The sequence below is a fragment of the Prunus mume genome, linkage group LG8 (genome assembly GCF_029339155.1).
Source record: "Prunus mume cultivar Tortuosa linkage group LG8, ASM2933915v1, whole genome shotgun sequence".
NCBI lineage: Eukaryota > Viridiplantae > Streptophyta > Magnoliopsida > Rosales > Rosaceae > Prunus > Prunus mume.
The window spans coordinates 8,726,997-8,744,937 of record NC_142705.1 but is presented as its reverse complement, the minus strand read 5'-3'; the positions used below and the strand labels follow the sequence as shown (position 1 = coordinate 8,744,937).

Sequence of the window (17,941 nt, the reverse complement as noted above, 5' to 3'; positions counted from 1 at the left end):
AGCCTTGGCTCGTAATCCTAACTCTTTTTTCCGTTCTCTTTCACCACTGCGGCTAACCTCAAGTTTTAAGTTAATAATAATTTCTCGGACTTGTTGGCACTCCAATAAAGTCAACATGCAGTTCTCTCTTATAAAAATATATCCCTTAAAAACGAAATGGAGAAATTGCATTTGCAGGTTTCAAATAATACATGGCTTCGACATTACTAGGCCACCAAAATTGTTGGTGCTAACAATTGCCAATATCCACGTTTGTGCAATGTTTGTTACACCTGCAAGCTTGGACTGGCTTCGCTAAAGTTTTATCCCGTGTTTGTTTCACTCGGTTCTAATTTTAAGTGAGATTAATTAATATTGGGCGAGATTAACTAATATTGGGCTCACCAAAAACCTCCTTAGGTGTTCTTAGCTAAACCCGTCGGAAGAGGAGGGACTAACAGTCCCGACGACCCAAGCAACTAGCAACCACACCCAATCGCCCCACAACCAACGACCCACCAAGCGACAGCCACAACCACCATCTTCAACCACCAGACACGACCACCTGCTACGACCACTAGCCACCACTACCAGCCACAGCCACCCAAGAAGGAGAAGACAGAATAGAAGAGGAAGAGGAGAGAACATAAATTTTTCGAAAAACAAAACAAAGAAGAGGACAGAAAATGGAGAAGAAGAGATGAGAGAAATTTTTCGAAAAAAAATAGAGAAGAAGAAAGAAAATGGAGAAGAAGAGGAAAGAAAAATTTAGAAAAAAACAGAGAAGATGAGAGAAATTTTTTTTTAAAAAAGAAAAGAAAAGTAGACAGAAGAAGAGGAGAGAAAATGGAGAAGAAGAAGATGAAAGAGATGTAGAGGGGAAGAAGAAGAAAGAGATGCAGAGAGGTTCGTCCAAAAAGAAAAAAAGAGATGCAGAGAAGAAGAAAGAGATGGAGAGAGAAGAAAAGTACAAAAATCTTACTTTTCAAAAAAAAAAAAAAAAAAAAAAAGGTCCTAGTCCAATCAAACATACAGCAAACGCTGTATAAGTGTTATCCAACTTATGCCAGGCCAAGCCAATCCAAGATAGTATCAATATTTAATCCAATATAGTCTCCCGTATCAAACGACGTCTCCAAAACAAAAGGAAATGAAAAATTGGCGGCAAACCCAGAGGCCAAAATGTAGGCATCAACCGTTAGCTGTTTTCAAATCCTACATGCATAATGCATTGTGTCTCTAGTCTCAGAGCTTTCATGGAATAATGGGTTTCTTCTTCCGAGTCTTAAACACTCTTTCTTCTTCGTCGCCGTCAATACTCTCTTTTGTCAGACACAAACATTATTCAATCACTGCCAAAACCACCCACTTCCTTCGTCTGCTAAACCTCTGCAAAACCAGCAAGGACTTGAAGCCTCTCAAGTCCTTTATCATAGTTCATGGACTTGTTAACGACGTGTTTCCAATAGAGCAATTTGTTAGGTCCTGTTTTCATCTGGGTGCTTCACATTTAGCTCTCTCTTTGTTCCAACAAATCCAAAAGCCAAGCCTTGGCTTGCAGAACCTGATAATCAGGTGCCTTTGCAATGATGGCTTATACCAAGACCTCTTATATGTCTATCTAAATTCCAGGGCTTTAGGCTGCACTTCTGATGATTTCACGTTTCCATTTGTAATTAAAGCGTGTGCAGCTTTGGGTGCTGTTAAGATTGGAAAACAGGCTCATGGTGTTGTGTTCAGAGCTGGGTTTGAGCAAAACCTTTTTATACAGACAGCTTTGACTGATTTCTATGCCAGAACTGGTTGTATGGAGATGGCACACGCACTGATTGATAGAATTCCCCAACCAGATTTGGTTCCTTGGAATGCATTGATTGCTGGTTATTCGTCGAATGGGTTTAATTGGGAAGCCTTTGATGTTTTCAGAGAGATTATTTTTATGGATTTGAAGCCAAATTTAAGCACTCTGGCGAGCATTATTCCGGTTTGCACTCGTTTGGGGTGTATTCATACTGGTAAATCCCTCCATTGCTTTGCTGTAAAATCTGGATACTTGTTCAATGATTTTCTTGTTCCCGCTTTAATTTCGATGTACGCTGGGGATGAAGATTTATGCGGTGCTAGAAACTTGTTTGATTCTGTACTGGAAAAGAATGTTGTTGTTTGGAATGCTATGATTTCTGCCTACACACAAAGGCAGAAGGCCATGTCAGCTTTCAAGATGTTCCGATGTATGCTTCGAGTTGGCACACAGCCTAATTTGATCACTTTCGTGTCCATTATTCCCTCCTGTGAGAATTCCAGCAGCCTCGATTTTGGTGAATCACTTCATGCTGGTGTAATTAAGCATGGGTCAGAAAATCAACTTCCAATACTAACAGCCCTTGTATCAATGTATGCCAAGCTTGGTAATATTAATTCATCCAGGTATCTTTTTGAGCAGACGCCCAGTAAAAACCTTCTTATGTGGAATTCAATGATTTCTGGGTACGTGTACAACGGGCTATGGGATTTAAGTCTCGATGTATTTCGGAAAATGCAGTTTTCAGGATTTGATTCAGATGCAGTCTCCGTAGTTAGTATTCTTTCTGCATGCTCCAAACTTGAGGCTGATTTGCTGGGGAGGTCTGCACATGCATTTAGCATTAGAAAGGGTAGCCACTCAAACCTCAATCTGTCAAATGCACTGTTGGCATTTTACTCTGGTTGTCATCACCTCTCCTATGCAGTTACTTTGTTTCATAAAATGCCTATACGAAATGCCATAACATGGAATACGTTAATATCAAGTTGTGTGCACCGTGGAGAAATGGAAAAGGCGGTTCCCATTTACCACCAGATGCAGAAGGAGGGCTTCAAGTTGGACTTGGTCACCCTGATAAGCATACTCCCTAGTTTCAGCGAGAAGGAAAACTTAGGGCAAGGAATGGCTATCCATGGTTACGCTATAAAAGACGGGTTCTCTTCTGATATTTCTATGGTTAATTCACTCATTAGCATGTATTGTAACTGTAGAGACCTTGATGCTGGTAGGTTACTTTTTGAAGTCATGCCAAAAAGGAGTTTGGTGTCTTGGAATGCTCTGATGACTGGCATCCGATACCACAATTTACAGAAAAAGGTTTTGGTCTTGTTGGGTGAAATGATGAAGAGTGGTGCGAGACCAAACTCTGTAACTTTGCTAAATTTATTGGCTGCATGCTACACACAATTACAAGGTAAGTCTATCCACTCTGTGGCCGTTATTTCAGGAATTGTACAAGAAACCCCTCTCCTTACATCACTTATGCTCATGTATGCTAGATTTGACAACACAAATTCATGTCTCTTACTCTTCCAAATGGGAAATATGGGGGATATTTCTTTGTGGAATGCCATTATTTCTGTGCACATACGAACAAAAAATAGCATAATTGCAGTTGCCTCGTTCTCTGATTTACTTCAGATGGGATTCGAACCTGACAATGTAACAGTTCTGAGTTTAATTTCTGCATGTGTTCAATTAAGTAGCCTCAGCCTTGCTCATTCTGTAATGGCTTACATCATAAGAAAGGGCTTTGACAAAGATCTGCTCATCAGTAATGCCCTAATCGATTTGCATGCAAAATGTGGCAACATATTGGTTGCAAGAAAGCTGTTCGATGGTTTGGTTGAAAAAGATGAAGTGTCTTGGAATGTGATGATCAATGGATATGGCTTGCAGGGGGATGGTGAAGATGCCATTGATCTTTTCTTGCAGATGAAACTGTCAGGAACAAAACCTAATGGCATCACTTATTCAAGTATTTTATCAGCCTGCAGCCACTCTGGCTTGGTTGAGCAAGGCCGCATGATATACAATTCCATGGCAGAACATGGGATATCACCCAAAATGGAGCACTATGCTTGCATGGTGGACCTTCTCGGAAGAACAGGCAACTTGACTGAAGCTTATGGCATTGTTAAAAAACTTCCCTGTAAACCTTCAACAAGTATACTTGAGTCTTTGCTGGGTGCTTGTAGAATCCATGGAAATGTTGAACTTGGAGAAAAAATTAGTGAGATGCTATCTAAATTGGACCCAGAAAATTCAAGATCACATGTGATGCTTCACAATATCTATGCAGCAACTGGGAGGTGGGCAGACGCTGAAAGGGTGAGATCTGAGATGGAAGATAGACAACTGAGGAAAGTACCTGGATTTAGTCTTCTCTCATAAGAAAAATTAAGATTTTTTTATATAAGAATTGTGATCCTCTGTTCTTTTCATTGGTGGGTTCCATTTGACTTGTTTGAAACCAGTAAGTAGTTGACCTTTGCATGACTTGAAAAATCAGCTCTTAGGGGCACATTGAGGACCAACCGAGCAAGACAGAATCATGTCATTACCGTAAGAACATGAATCCAACTGTACTGTAATAGGAAAACAGTTGTTTGTGGTTGTTTGTTTTTGTTGCACCATAAATAGAGAGAATTTATGTGGTACAGTGCAGTGCAGCCACTCACATGACAGGCACCTGTTGTTGTTGTTTTTTTTTTTTTTTTAAACAATGGGAACCGGCTGTTTTGGGTAACAGATTAAAAGAAGGGAAAAAAAACAAAGAAGACTTGCCGCTTTAGAATGTACATTGTTTTTGGTCCTGAAGTGTACAATTATATTGTTCATCAATGTTTTTAAAGGCTGTTACTAAATTTATCTTGGGAATGCTAGCAATATTCTCTCTAATCTTCTCTTTTTGACCTTCTCTATTTTTCGTTTGACATGTGTCATTCTTCTTATACATTAAACAAGTTTACTTCTCTTTTCCAAATGCACCCTTATTGAGTATTTTTATTACTCTCTCTCTCTCTCTCTCGCACCCAGACTCATCCTCATAACCCACCACTCCACCCAGACCCATCCTCACACTTGGACTCCATTGATTAAGCAAACTGACTCCTTTGCTTTGGCAAAGTGAACAAATGAAACTCCACAGCACCTCTTGAGTCTTTGCTAGCCTGCTGCTTTTGCAGAAAAAAAAATTCCAGGTCCCTTCCCTTAACCCAAATTCAAAACCATTTGGAAGACCTCACCGTCCCTTCCTCCCTTCTCCATCGTCCATGCCCTCATACACCCTCCCTGCAATTTCTCACCACACCCACCCCCACCCCCTCCCCAATCTCTATGTATCGGTTCTAGCCCACCATCCTCCCTGAAATTTGGGTTTTTGCAAAATAACAAAATACAAAGATGACAAAATCGTCATATTCATATTTTTGTGCAGAGATGTGTGAAGAAGGAGGTATTGTAAAATAAAATAAAATAAATATCAAACATGGGTGGGTTGGAAAATGGATGTGGCTGCTGGGTGGGTGGGAAAACGAAATTAGTGGCTGGGGTGGGAGGTTGGGGTGGCTGCGCACGTGGGAGGAGAGAGAGTTGTGGGTGTGATCAAAGAGAACGTTCAAAAGAGAAGATTAAAGAGAAGGTCGGTAGCATTTGCCACCTGAGCAAAGTTGTAAAAAGTCAATGATTTGACCCACTTGTGCAACAAACAAAAGCCTGAAAACCCCTGAGAAAGTTGCGCTGTGTCAGCCCCGCATCATGCCAGGGGGTGACGAAAGCGATACGCTCAGCAGGTCTTCAAGTCAAGACCTTCAAAGCTCAGACCCAAAAAGAAAAAGCTCGGTAGGTCTACGTGGAAGTATAAACTCTAGCTGGATAAGCGCGGGCCCACCTTCAATATGGAACTCCTCTCTCATTGGTGCAGAGCCACAAGCGTGTGAGAACGGTGTGCACGGATGGCAGCCAACTGGAATTCTGGGGTGTCCCGCCCTGTCACTCTCCCCGCCTATATTAAAACCCAACCTCTCGGCCTCCCCTTGTTCTCGATGTCCCTTCTACAAACTTCGCACTGATCCTCAGTTTTTTTGTTTTCAAAGAGAATATAACCCGAAGAAAGAACAATTGGATAAAAATGCCCTCGCACGCCAATCGCATACAGCAGGAGCAGGAGCACTGCATCATGGTCTCCGCCCTCAAGCATGTAATCTCCGGCGGCATCAATGCGGGTGGTAGTGGACCCACTTCGCAGCAGCAGCAGCAGCAGCAGCTATTGGGAGCCGTCCATTCTGCCACGTCGTCAGTCCCCTCGACGAGGGACGGGACCCAATCAGCAACGGACCAACTACACATGCTGTCGTTTTCGGCAGAGGGCGATACGTGTCGGGTGTGCGGGATCGAGGGGTGTCTTGGGTGCAACTATTTCCCGTCAACAACATTGCCAGACAGAAACAAGCAACTGAATTTGGGGAGCGGGGCGAATGCGGGGACGAGGAAGGGGAAGAACAAGTACAGGGGAGTGAGGCAGAGGCCGTGGGGGAAGTGGGCAGCGGAGATTCGGGACCCGCGGCGGGCGGCGAGGGTTTGGCTGGGGACGTTCGAGACGGCGGAGGAAGCAGCCAGGGCTTACGACAAAGCTGCCATTGAGTTCCGTGGGGACAAAGCCAAGCTCAATTTCTCATTAACCTCCTCCGATCAGCACAACAATATCACTAATAGCAACATCACTTCTAGTAGCAGAACTAGGACTAGCCCACAATTAATTAGGAGCATGGAAGAGGCTGATGCTGATCAGGACAAAGTCAATCCAATTACTGTGAAACAATCAGAGAAACTCGAAATATATGAGAGCAGTGCCCCGCAGGAAGAGAATGACCAGTTTCTCTGGGACATTTCTCAAGATGGAGATGATGACGATGACTTGAAAGCATGGATGTCAGCCAACTAAAATACCTCGTGCTCTGCTTTGATGAAGCCAAGTAATGTTAGGGGGTTTTCATTAGAGACTCATTTCAAATTAGGATTTAATTAGTTAAAAAATAAGAAAATTTATCGTACGCGATTACCTCGTACTAATAACACGTCGATGAGTGGCCTTGTCGTTCTCGTCTGTTTTCTTCTGTTGGAAATGAAATTAAAAGATAATAAGGACATTCTATATCTTGTCTGTTGACGTGGACCACTTTAGTGGACACGTGTCGGTTTGGGTACGAACGTTAGCAAAACCGATCCCGTATTATTACTAAATCACGCTCCCAATTGTTTCAAATTTCTTCCAACTACAAAATACATTTCATTTAAAAATAAATACAAATACAGAACAGGGTGAAGAAAGAAAGAAAGAAAGAAGAAATCCCTCCCTCGAAGGCCACATTTTATCATTTGCTAAAGTTGAAAAAAGAATGCTACCTGGACACAACATTTTAGTACATCAAATCCCCAATAAATTGACAGTTCGGTTTGCAGACCAACAAAGACTTCAAACCCACAAACCCCCATGGATGATGCACCACAACTGAAAACAATATCATAGTTGACTTGTCAATACAACTATTACGGCTCCGAGCTAATCGTCATTTTTCTTCTAATCGAGCAACCACCAGGCAGGCCCAAAATTTCTGCAACCTTCATTGGGAAAACCAGCATACCTATCTATTGATATATCTCAAAAAAATCTCAATCTCAATACTAGACACGCACCTACCGGTGCAATGGACGCTGCGAAAAAACAAAAGCAACCAAAACTCTTTATTCCTGAACATCTCCTTCAACCTGCAGGCTCTCTTTTTTTTTTCCTTCTCAAATCCAAGCAGCTCATTTTGTAGCTCCTCACAGCGCTGTTGAACTCCCACTTGAGGTCTGTTTAGCCACGTATACTTGCTTCATCTTAGAAGGTGGAAAGCCCTTTTCTGCACCCACAGACTGATTCCTTCCATGGAACCCCATTCTTCGATGCGGCCAGTCACCCCCTGAACTATTTTTCTGAGAACCCCCAACCCCTCTGATAATAAGATGAATGGCCATACTGCTGGTTAGAGGTGTTATTCTTGTGCATAGATGACTGAGACTTGGCATTAGAACTCGCGCTATGTCCACTAACACTGGTACTGAGCTTCTGATCAACATCAATCTTGGCAGTATCTACGGCGGTACTTACAGATGAGCTCTTAGTGACAGCACTCTGTGTTGAAGCCCCAGTGCTGGAGGAGCTTGCAGGGTCTACTAATCCCAGTTCATCTGGGAATCGGGTGACAGTAGCATCAGTTGCTACAGGAAAATTACGACTGTTATCAAAGGCTGTAGAAGTCCGGGAGTCAGGGAACCTGTTGGCTGGCAATGATTGGTCAGCAGGACCATGGCTAAATTTAGAAGGAAGTATACCATCTGCCTGTTGCTGCAATGGCATTGATACAGGAACAGACTGAAGAGGTGATGCAGGAACATGTGGCCATCGGGCTTGAACTGACATGTCAGGAGAGGACTGGGCAAAACAATATTACCCCATCGTTAGTTATAGTTATGCCAGAAAGTATGGTGAATGTTCACCAACCAAATAGAAACAAATTAAAAATTAACAATTCTATCATCTTCGTGCACCCATTTCAAATTCCTGTATCTATGACAAATTCGAAAAGGCATCATATCCACACCTCAAAGCATCCCCCTTCCCACTCTTTTCAGAGAGAACTCTTCCCAAAATCCACTATGTTTCAAAACCTAAAAACCCAGGGATGGGGGGATATTTTAGGTCAATAGATTGAATTTTTACCTGGAAGGGAGAAACATCGAACATGGCCAAAGGTGAAGCCATAGGAAGCAGTGGTGACCCAGGGGCCAAATGCTGGATCGGAGCAGGCATGTTGCTAGGGTTGCGCTGTGCAGAAACCATATTTATATTGTTCATCTCCCCCTCACCAACAGCCATGGCGGAAGATGCAGGGTTGTGCTTCCAATCTGGCTGCTTTCCTGATGGGATATAGGCAGTACCCATGAAACTTAAGCCAACTTGTCCAAACTGTCCAACAGGTGCAAAGTGGTTATAGACAACCATGTGTGGTGGACCTTGAACACCTGGTATGCCTCCAGCTGGACTGATAAAAGGACCAGTAAAACCTGCAGGAGGACCGTAGAATGAATCTACCCCAGAATGACACTGCTGCCAGGTCCCAATTGGCGCTGAAGCTGGTGCACTACTCTTTTGGGATTGTGGCTGGGTAGTAGATGCAGATTCATCATGTGGTCCAAATGCAAAAACGGGACCCCCCAACATGGGATTCATTTCATAAAAGGGAAAATGGGAAGGCGGACCACCAGGAAAATGCGGAAGCATTTGGCTTGAAGAATTCTGAGGACTTGGTAACGGTGGCCATAGCGAAATTGGTGGTGTCTCAACAGACAGATCTGCTGGAAGGGAAACACTGAGAGACTCTTCGGCCCGTGATTGACTGGCTAATTGCCGATCACCTGCTCCACCAACCAAAGATTTTAATATGATAATAATCACTAAAGGGAAAAGAAAAAAAAAGAGGACTCATTACTAAACAGAAAATCTATCACACCTGCTGTCCTCCCATCAATATCAGCACCTTCAACACTCTTGGGAAGGGCAGCCACTATGAAATTGGTTATAAGGAAATTATTCTGACCTGGTAATGGTGGCCTTAATGAATGGGTCTCAACAGATAGATCTGCTGGAAGGGAAACACTGAGAGACTGTTTGGCCCTTGATTGACTGGCTAATTGCTGATCACCGGCTTTATCTACCAGAGATTTAAAATCATTCTAATAAGACAACAACCATTAAAAGGAGAAAAGCAAGGTTCATTTCTAAACCAGAAAAATTATTCACACCTTCTGCTACCCCATCAATATCGGCACCTCCAAAACTTTTGGTATCTGGAACTGAGACAGAGCAAGCACCCAAACCATTCCCAACAATTTCGTCACTGCTAATGGCTGCAACAGCAACAGCTGAAGCCGCTGCTTCAGCTTCAGCTTCACAATCTTCCAAATGAACACATGATTCAGTGGTGTGTTTCTCTTTTTCAAAGAGAAGATTCTCACTTGCAGAAAGATTGTGGGAGAGTTGCATGTCTGACCGAGATGGTCCTGGTGGGCCAATTCCATGTGATACAGCACGGCTGCTAGGAGGGAGTATTGTTGGAGACGTAACGGCACCTGAATATAGGGGGATAAAATCATCCGGAAAAAAAAAAAGAAAAAAAAAGAAAGGCAATTGCGACATTTAGCAAGCTATTGAATTTTCTTAACATGCTCACCAAATTGGATTTTCTCGCCAGCAAGAAGGGAATTGATTGGATTTGCAGCAGAAGAGAATGGCTTCTCCTTTGTCATGATGGATGACGTTGGCATGCTGGACTCACAAACTGAGCTATTAATTTCTCCAACAGAACCATGAGAACCAAATTGCCCAGGCTTCATAGCCTCATCAAGTTGGGTCTGCGTCAAGGCCATAACCTGGCAGTGTAGTCAATCAGTTGCAGACTCTTATACAGAAAAACAGATATCTAGGAAATATAGAAGAGGATGCAAGCATGCTAACTGAAAGGAAACTGTCTATATAGAATGAAATACATCAAGGTACAATGATCTATGTTTTTCCAGTCCAAGGAGCTACCTTGTGTCAATGGTCTCAAACTTCTACCAGTGCAACAAACACACAACCCCACCCCCACCACCCCCCCACGCCCCTCTCTTAAAAAACCCCCACAAAAAAAATATAAAAAAAAATTAGAGGATCGCTTGACCTCCCACCACTCTGGTCTCAGGGATAATTGCAGTGAACCCAACACACCCCACTAGAAATCACTATATGTTGCTTCATCAGTATAATAAATGTCAAAAAGTACAACAAATCTAAAAAATTCCTCCATTCTGGATTTCACTTATGAAGTAAATGCTCGATAGGTAGAATGGAATGCAATTAAGAATTCATTTACAAGCATGGAACACATTAATTTTCCCAGAGAATCTGAAAATGAATTTATTTTTTTGGGCAAATGGAAGCACCCATTATGAGTCATGAAAGCAACACAGTGAAGAAACCAACAAAAAAGGAACACCGGAACCTGAACTTGTTTCTAACAGAAACTCTATTTAGCTTTAAAATGAAAAACCTAGGATACAATAAAAATTTGCGATTGAAAACATAATTGTTTTGCACACCTGTTGATTACCCCATGAGCTCAAAGATGCTTGAACATTATCCAGGACCTTATTGTTGTTCTCGATAATTGAGCCTCGCCCAATATTTTTTACACTACCTGATACTACAGGAAGGGAGCTTGTGTTGAGTGACCTGTTAAGAAGAAAAAGAAAACAATTAGAAATCAATGTGTGGACATTATAGGTGTTGTATATTTCTCCAAAGAGAGCAATACCTGATTGTTTGAGATCTAATATCAGCCTGGACATCACTTTTCACAGCAGGAGTGCCAATTGGAGCCAACGGTTGAGACAATACATTAGTGTTAAATCCAGCTGACACTTCAATATTTGCCAATCCACATCCTTCAGAGGCAACAAAATCAGAGTGAATGCTGTTTCCTGCTTCTCCATTTGTCGCTGCAGAACTTTTACCTGAGTTGGCAGAGGCAGTACTACCTTTTGAAGTAGAACGAGGTTTCCGTGGCACCTGAATGAGCAAATAAATGCAATTAAGCAACTCTATTTAAATCAACGCAAAGCAGAAGACAAACTGAATAATTACATGCATTACAACCTTTGAGGCGCGAGACTTCGCCTTGATTTCTCTTTCTCTCTGTTCACGCCGATCATTCAGCATTTGCCTCTTTGACCTCACTTCAATGAAATCATCTTCATCACTAGGAGCCTCTATGCCAGGTTGCTCAAAAACACGCACAATACCACTTTGCAGAGGAGCATAAACATCCTCTTCAGAATGAATATTTCTTTTAAGGTTTCCCTCTCCAGATTTCAGGATATTCTGACTCTTTGTCGAGGCATCTTTTCCAGCTCCCTTTTCAGCCCTGTTTCCAGACTCTATTCCTTGTGAATTATTTCGACCAGGGCTCAAGCCCTCTGAATCTAACATCTGTTTTGAAGGTTTATTTGACATGACAACCCTCCTAGGCCCACCTCTTACAGAAGGCCCAAAACCCCTTCCAGAGACAAATTTCTCTTCCAGTCCAACGTGGTTGGAAGATACAGAACCTGTAGATTGCCTCTTATCAGCACTTGCTCGAACTCGAAACTCAGTACGCTGCATATTACGTCGATGCCTTCTCTGAAACCCACTAGATTCTACGTGGGTTGGCTCAGTATCTGGAAATGATCTTGCGCCAGAATTTTTAACCGTAAATACAAATTTTTTTCCCCTGCCACCAGATGCTGGGCCATGAGCCTTTGGCCCACTAAAGTCTTTTTCTTTGATAACCGACTGAGATGGCGCCGCTCCAGTTTGAGCCTGACCTTCAGATTCCCTTGTACCAAAGAAAGCACTGAAGTTTTTCCCAACCGAATTATGGTGTCTCTGATCTGCTTGAAACACTGTCTCAGACCTTGAATTGCTATCACCAATACGGGATACCGCTGGTCCCCGTTGCACCAAAACATAAGTTTCAGCCTTTTCTCCTGCTGGCATTGAATTTATCTTCTCTGGTACATTCTCTTGAGATACATCCAAGTGCCTTGAAGTAAGTCCCGGTTGATTATCCACCGAAAGTAACATAACATCATTTTTTATATTTTGAGAAGTTCCTTGACCAGTCTGAATAGGCAGAGGACCTCCTGGAGTCTGATTCAAAGAAAAACTGGATGGCAGATTGGGCTGAACAAAAGACATTGATTGAGGAGCCATTGGCAGTAGTCCCTGGGATATTGGAGATGTATACCTTAGCTGGCCAAACTGGAAGAGAGGAGGCTGTGACGGGTGCAAATGGGCGAGAGAAGGACCAACCTGAGGATGCAGAGGAAGAGGCATCTGTATAGAACCAATTTGTATAGCTGGGACCGGAGATGGTATGAGAGATGGACCTGAAAACAGCCCAAACTGAAGCTTAACAGGTCCTTCTGTCTGATTTGGAACAGCAGATACTGTAGGCATGACAGCCTGACCAGACAACAAATGGGAGTTATGGCTAACTGAAGATGCAACTGGATGCTGAGAAGATGGCCGAGAACTACTAGCGGCATCCACATGATCCACACGATCAGTTGTAGCTGACATATGGGAGGCATTATTAGGCTGAATAACTAAATTCTGCATTGCCTTCTCAGTTTCCTGGAATATTCTAGAAGAACTACCTACATTCACTAGGGAGGAACCATCCATATGTTGAAGGGTCTGTTCATCAGTACGAATTCCATCAAATGACCCGTGCTCTTCAACAGTGCCAGACAAAACCTGGGGTACCATGAATGCACCTTCTTCATTCCTTGAACTTCTCTCAAACTCATCATTTGGCATTCCAACTTCAACACCTTCATTGAAGCCCAGGACCAAGTTGTCCATCATGTCAGGGGACCCTTTTTCCTCTAAATGCATGTCTTCAAACTCATGGGTTAGGTCAATATTCTCATCATCTCCCTCATGCACTTCATCTTCCTCATCGTATCCATCTTCATCTTCATCATATTCTTCTTGCTCCTGAAGATGCTCATTGCTCTCAACAGCCCATTCTTCATCATCACCGGTTGAGACAGAACTAGAAGCATTCACCACATTCTCTTTTCCAGAATTGGTAGGTAATGCAAGGGGTTCATTCTCCTGCCCAGACAGGGGAACATCTTTGCTATCCCCAGGGGCAGATAACACTGAAGAATCTCTGGATTCATCCAAGTCATCATGAGAAAGATGAGTTGGAGAACTAGGGGGACTAGACACAGAAAGAGAAGATTGTGAGTCACACCTTGGGGTGGTGTTACCGTCCAGTTTCTTTTTCTCATTACCAGAGTTTTCTTCTTTGACATCAATTATTTCAGGTTGTCTGATATTCTCCACACGATTAGTATCAAACCCTGTCTGCAGGGTAGGTTCACTTCTAGCTGCACGATTGTACTCCATCTCATTTTCTGGAAAAGCTGAGGGGCCAGGATGATCAATTTCCCCCCTGTAGGAGGTTTTGTGCATGGAAGCTAGTGATGGCGGTGGAAGAACACGAGGCTGTCTCATGGAATACCGTGACCTACCGAAAGAATAAGACCCATCTGCATCAGAATTTGGATACAGTTGGTCAGGGTAAGGAGAATACGGATTGCCATGGACACGGCCCTGCCCCCATCCAACATCATTAAACTTTTCAACAAGGTTATCCTGGAATTCAGACTCAATCTCCATATTTCTGCTATAATGATCTCCATCCCCAGAAAGGTTCCACCTCTGGCCCCTTAAATGAGTGATATCATCCATGTGAGGTTCAGTAATCCCTCCTTTATGGTAAGTCCTAGAAGACATGAATCCACCGCCTCCATAGAACTCTTTCCTTAAATGACCTCTCCCACCAACAGATAAATCTCGTCTGGGACTATGATGGCCATTGTCCTGGTCTTGTATAAGTAAGGTTGAGCTGTTCCCATTCTCATATACATCTCTTCTCCATGAATTAACAGGTTTTCCTCTATCCACAAAAGCAGAAGTATCTCTAGAATAATGAGACCTAGAACCCATCTCAAAGGACCTGTTCAAACTTGAATCAGAAGATGCTGAGGCTGTGATCCTCTCCACCATTCTTTCACCATCCTCCCAGTCACCCATGTCAGCTGCCTTGGACACATCTTTTTCTTTCTCCATCCTTGACATTTTCTCATCTGCATCAGCCAAAAAATTACCACCAGCCTTTCCAGTTTCCGCCTTCCTCTTGGCAATCCTTTCCTCCAATTCCAAAAGCTTCTGCTTAGCAGCATGCTTCCTCCTTTCTTCCTCCATAAACAACCTCCGTCTCTCCTCTTCCCTGGCTACTCTCTGCTCTTCAGCTCTTCGCATGGCTTCTAGTTGTTCTTGTTCTGCTCTCCACGCTGCTTCCCTAGCTTCTTCCTCCAACCTTCTCTGCCTCTCTACTTGTTCCCTAGCCAGACGCATTCTCTCCTCTTCTTCTCTTCGAGCTAGCTCTAAAGCTCTTTCTTGTTCCTCAACAATCCGCTGTCGCTCCTGTTCTTGCATTTTCTGAACTCTCTCAAGTTCGGCCTCAAAAGATTCCCTAACAGGATCATGGAAATCAGTTTGTTTAATCACATCTTTCTTCTTCTTAACCACTCCGAGAAGACCTCCAGAGAAGGGATCCCGGCTGTCAAAACCAGTACCTCCAAAGTCTTTCATGAAAGGATCCTCTACATAAGGTTTTTCACTATTTGAGAATGAGCGCTTCTCCCTACCAAAATTGAGCAGGGGATCATTGACAGGAAGTCCTTTACCACCTAGCGAGTACGAGGGTTTGGACACTGAACTATTCTGTAAAGCATCACCTCTGTATCTATTGTGTTGTTCACTGCCATATCGGTCTCGTTTATTCCATTCAGCCCCTCTGCTTGCATATGAATCCGTATAATTGTTCCAGGGCTGTCTCCCTCCATGTCTATACCCTACATCCCTCCTTACAAAATCATCTTGAACATTTTCTTGAACGGTTGTCAGACTATACTTGTTCTCCTTACTTGTTTCTCTGTTTACACTTGATGGCCTTGCACCAAAACCATTTCTTTCATTTCCAACTTGACCACTAATTCCATCTTTTGGAAGATTGGTATTTCTCCACGAGTTCCCTTCCCTTCCTTCTCTGCTAGGTGTTCTTGCATCTCTGCTGTATGGGTCCACCTTAGGGACTTCACTGGAAGAATTCTTTCCAGCTTCATTGTCATGCAGACCCCGCCTATCAGAAGGATTATGAACTGGCTTGTGTGGTAGAACACTTATTCTGGGCATATCAAAATCTCTATCCCAATAAGCTTCAGTCTTTGAGAACCCATGATCTCTGCCCCGGTCTGTGAAACCATGACTTGTATCACGCTCATCATCCGCCCAATCTGATCTTGGGTTCAACCGAACTAGTGGTAATGGACCTGGAAAATACTCGTCCTGCTTCCTTACTTGCTCTGATGCTCGATTACCACCCAAACCCTTACTTTCACTGCCACTCTCATTCAGTCCATTGCCCATACCACGACGAGACGGCTGCACTTGAGGGCGCATGTCAACAAGCAAAGTTGAATGAGAACTATCCCTCTGCTCATTCAACAATTCATCACGGACAACTTGCCTCTGTTTCTGATTCAAACCGTCCTTTTGCTTTTGTGAAGGCCCTGATGAAGAAGGCAAAGCAGCCTGCAATGAAGGAAAATCCTCACCCCTCAAGAGCAGTGCTTTCTCTGTCGGTTGATGAGATAGAGCAGAAGCAGTAGGGAGAGGTCCCACTGAGCCAGACCGGGCTGAAGGTGGCATATAAACACTGGTCCCCGAACCGTTCCCCCTACTCACCCCATCAACACCATGCAAAGCCTGGTCAACTCCATCAGCTCCTACATGATCACCAGCCCCTTCTTTCTCTTGCAAAGCAACCGCGGTGGGCTTCGTCCACCCCACACCGGATGAAGAAGGCCTTGACCCACTACCTGAAGCCCCTCCACCGGCAGCTCCACCACCTGAGCCCAACGAATCAAAGCGCTCGTGCTCTTTACGCAGCGAAGGCAGATTCAAGGGGGGTGGAACAGATAGCTTCGACCCAGCCTTGTTAGCACTGCGAGGCCTCGAAAGGACCACCATTCCTCCACTGCCATGACTACCGGGCCGGCCCCTGTTCGACCCGTAAGAGCTAGGATGCGGTGGATGGTGAGAAGGCTGCCCATACGATTTGTTCAGATTCACGGATACAAACTTGGTCCCGACTCCGGGATTAGCCATGTCACGCGCCTGACCCACACTACGATCCAATTAGCGGGCTCTGATGTCCGCCAACGCATCAAAAACCCTAACCCTAACTTTCTGCTCCCGCCCGCCCAGATATTGAATCACACACTGTTCCCCTTTCACGGATCTCACAGTAAATGATAAAAGAACCGAAACCAAACCCTAGAGAGTCTCCCTCTAACCCTGATCAATCAAAACATTAATTATCAGATAATAGATCTCGTAGCTCGATTAATTTAACTAATTAACTTATAATGCTTGCTAACAATATCAGATTAAAGTGCGATTAGGGTCTGATTAGGGTTTCAGTGCGAGCGACTTAATGAGATCAAATGGAAAATGAAAAATGGAAAAGGGAGGAAGTAGGATAACGAGCTTACCTCCGGGAGCGTAAGATAGAGAACGGCGGGGTTAACGTGCGCCGCGGAGAAACAACAGTGCGAAAGTGTAAGATAGAAGAAGCCCTATTGTCACCGGAAAGAAAAAAAAAAGCAGGAGAGGGAGAGGAGAGAAGAGAGAAGAGAGGAGAGAGAAAAAAAACCGAAAAATGAGCTAAGCAAGAGAGGAGAGGAAACTAAGGAATGGTTTTTTGGTCTTCTTGTTTATTCCCCTTCATTTTGTGATATTTGTATTTATACCCCCACATACTTTTGTGATTTTGATTAATCGCCTACTTCTACCTGAAGGCTAAAAGCAAATATCTTTTCACTTGTACGGACACCGTTGAAATTAAACGTGCGAGTGGGATGGATTTGGACCCCCTTTTTTTTGTGAGAAGTTGGGAAACAAGTACTAAAACAGTCGGTACCTTTGTGTTTCTGTATTTGAAGGCAAATACAAGAGTAGCTTTGTCTTTGACTTTCTGACTTCTTCATTTACCATTTTTATTAGCTTCTTTGTTTTGTTGTATGTATGGAAGTCAGCTCTAAGCTTGAATCATGTTATGTGGATGAGTCATACCAAAGTAGTACTCCTGCCCATTTGGGTTAAAACCCGGATTGGGTTTGGGCGGATTTGTGTGGGTTGACCTAACCCGAGTTGCCTTGTACTTACAACTATCCAAAATTATATGGTAAATTGGATAGGTTCTATCTATAGTCATTGGGGCCTCCTAAAAAGATCTACTAAATTCACTGAGTTGTTCCAAAGGATCAAAACGGCCAGTTATTAATGGAATTCCTTGTCGGCTTTCTGTAAAATACTTATTTGGACAAGGGCTTCCAAATACATCGTAAGTTAAACCTGTGTTAACGAATAACCAATCTACAATAAATAAGGAA

The 17,941-nt window shown here is 43.4% G+C and overlaps 3 protein-coding genes across 3 annotated transcripts; 2 read left to right on the top strand and 1 right to left on the bottom strand.

The window, feature by feature from the left end:
* The first annotated feature begins 363 nt into the window (after positions 1-363).
* On the top strand, positions 364-4,468 carry LOC103339881 (pentatricopeptide repeat-containing protein At5g27110-like). Its single transcript, XM_089043565.1, has 2 exons — positions 364-3,893; positions 3,982-4,468. The coding sequence occupies exons 1-2, from the start codon at positions 1,244-1,246 to the stop codon at positions 4,062-4,064; spliced, it is 2,733 nt and encodes a 910-aa protein (XP_088899691.1). The 5' UTR covers positions 364-1,243; the 3' UTR covers positions 4,065-4,468.
* Positions 4,469-5,796: 1,328 nt separating this feature from the next.
* On the top strand, positions 5,797-6,920 carry LOC103339923 (ethylene-responsive transcription factor ERF109-like). The gene has a single exon (XM_008243276.3). It carries the CDS (start codon positions 5,916-5,918, stop codon positions 6,726-6,728), a length of 813 nt encoding a protein of 270 aa, XP_008241498.2. The 5' UTR covers positions 5,797-5,915; the 3' UTR covers positions 6,729-6,920.
* A 76-nt stretch (positions 6,921-6,996) lies between these two features.
* Positions 6,997-17,205, bottom strand: LOC103339924 (uncharacterized). Its single transcript, XM_008243277.2, is given in 10 exon segments — positions 6,997-7,777; positions 7,779-8,261; positions 8,550-9,244; positions 9,340-9,540; positions 9,632-9,958; positions 10,060-10,258; positions 10,967-11,099; positions 11,182-11,435; positions 11,523-16,844; positions 17,042-17,205. Coding segments are annotated over 9 exon segments (7,593 nt in total). The 5' UTR covers positions 16,656-16,844; positions 17,042-17,205; the 3' UTR covers positions 6,997-7,609.
* Positions 17,206-17,941: the final 736 nt, after the last annotated feature.

Coding starts and splice junctions, on each gene's coding strand:
- LOC103339881 (XM_089043565.1), top strand. CDS start 1,244: ATGGGTTTCTTCTTCCGAGTCTTAAACACTCTTTCTTCTTCGTCGCCG. Junction 3,894..3,981: donor GGACCTTCTCGGAAGAACAG/GCAACTTGACTG, acceptor GGGTGCTTGTAG/AATCCATGGAAATGTTGAAC.
- LOC103339923 (XM_008243276.3), top strand. CDS start 5,916: ATGCCCTCGCACGCCAATCGCATACAGCAGGAGCAGGAGCACTGCATC.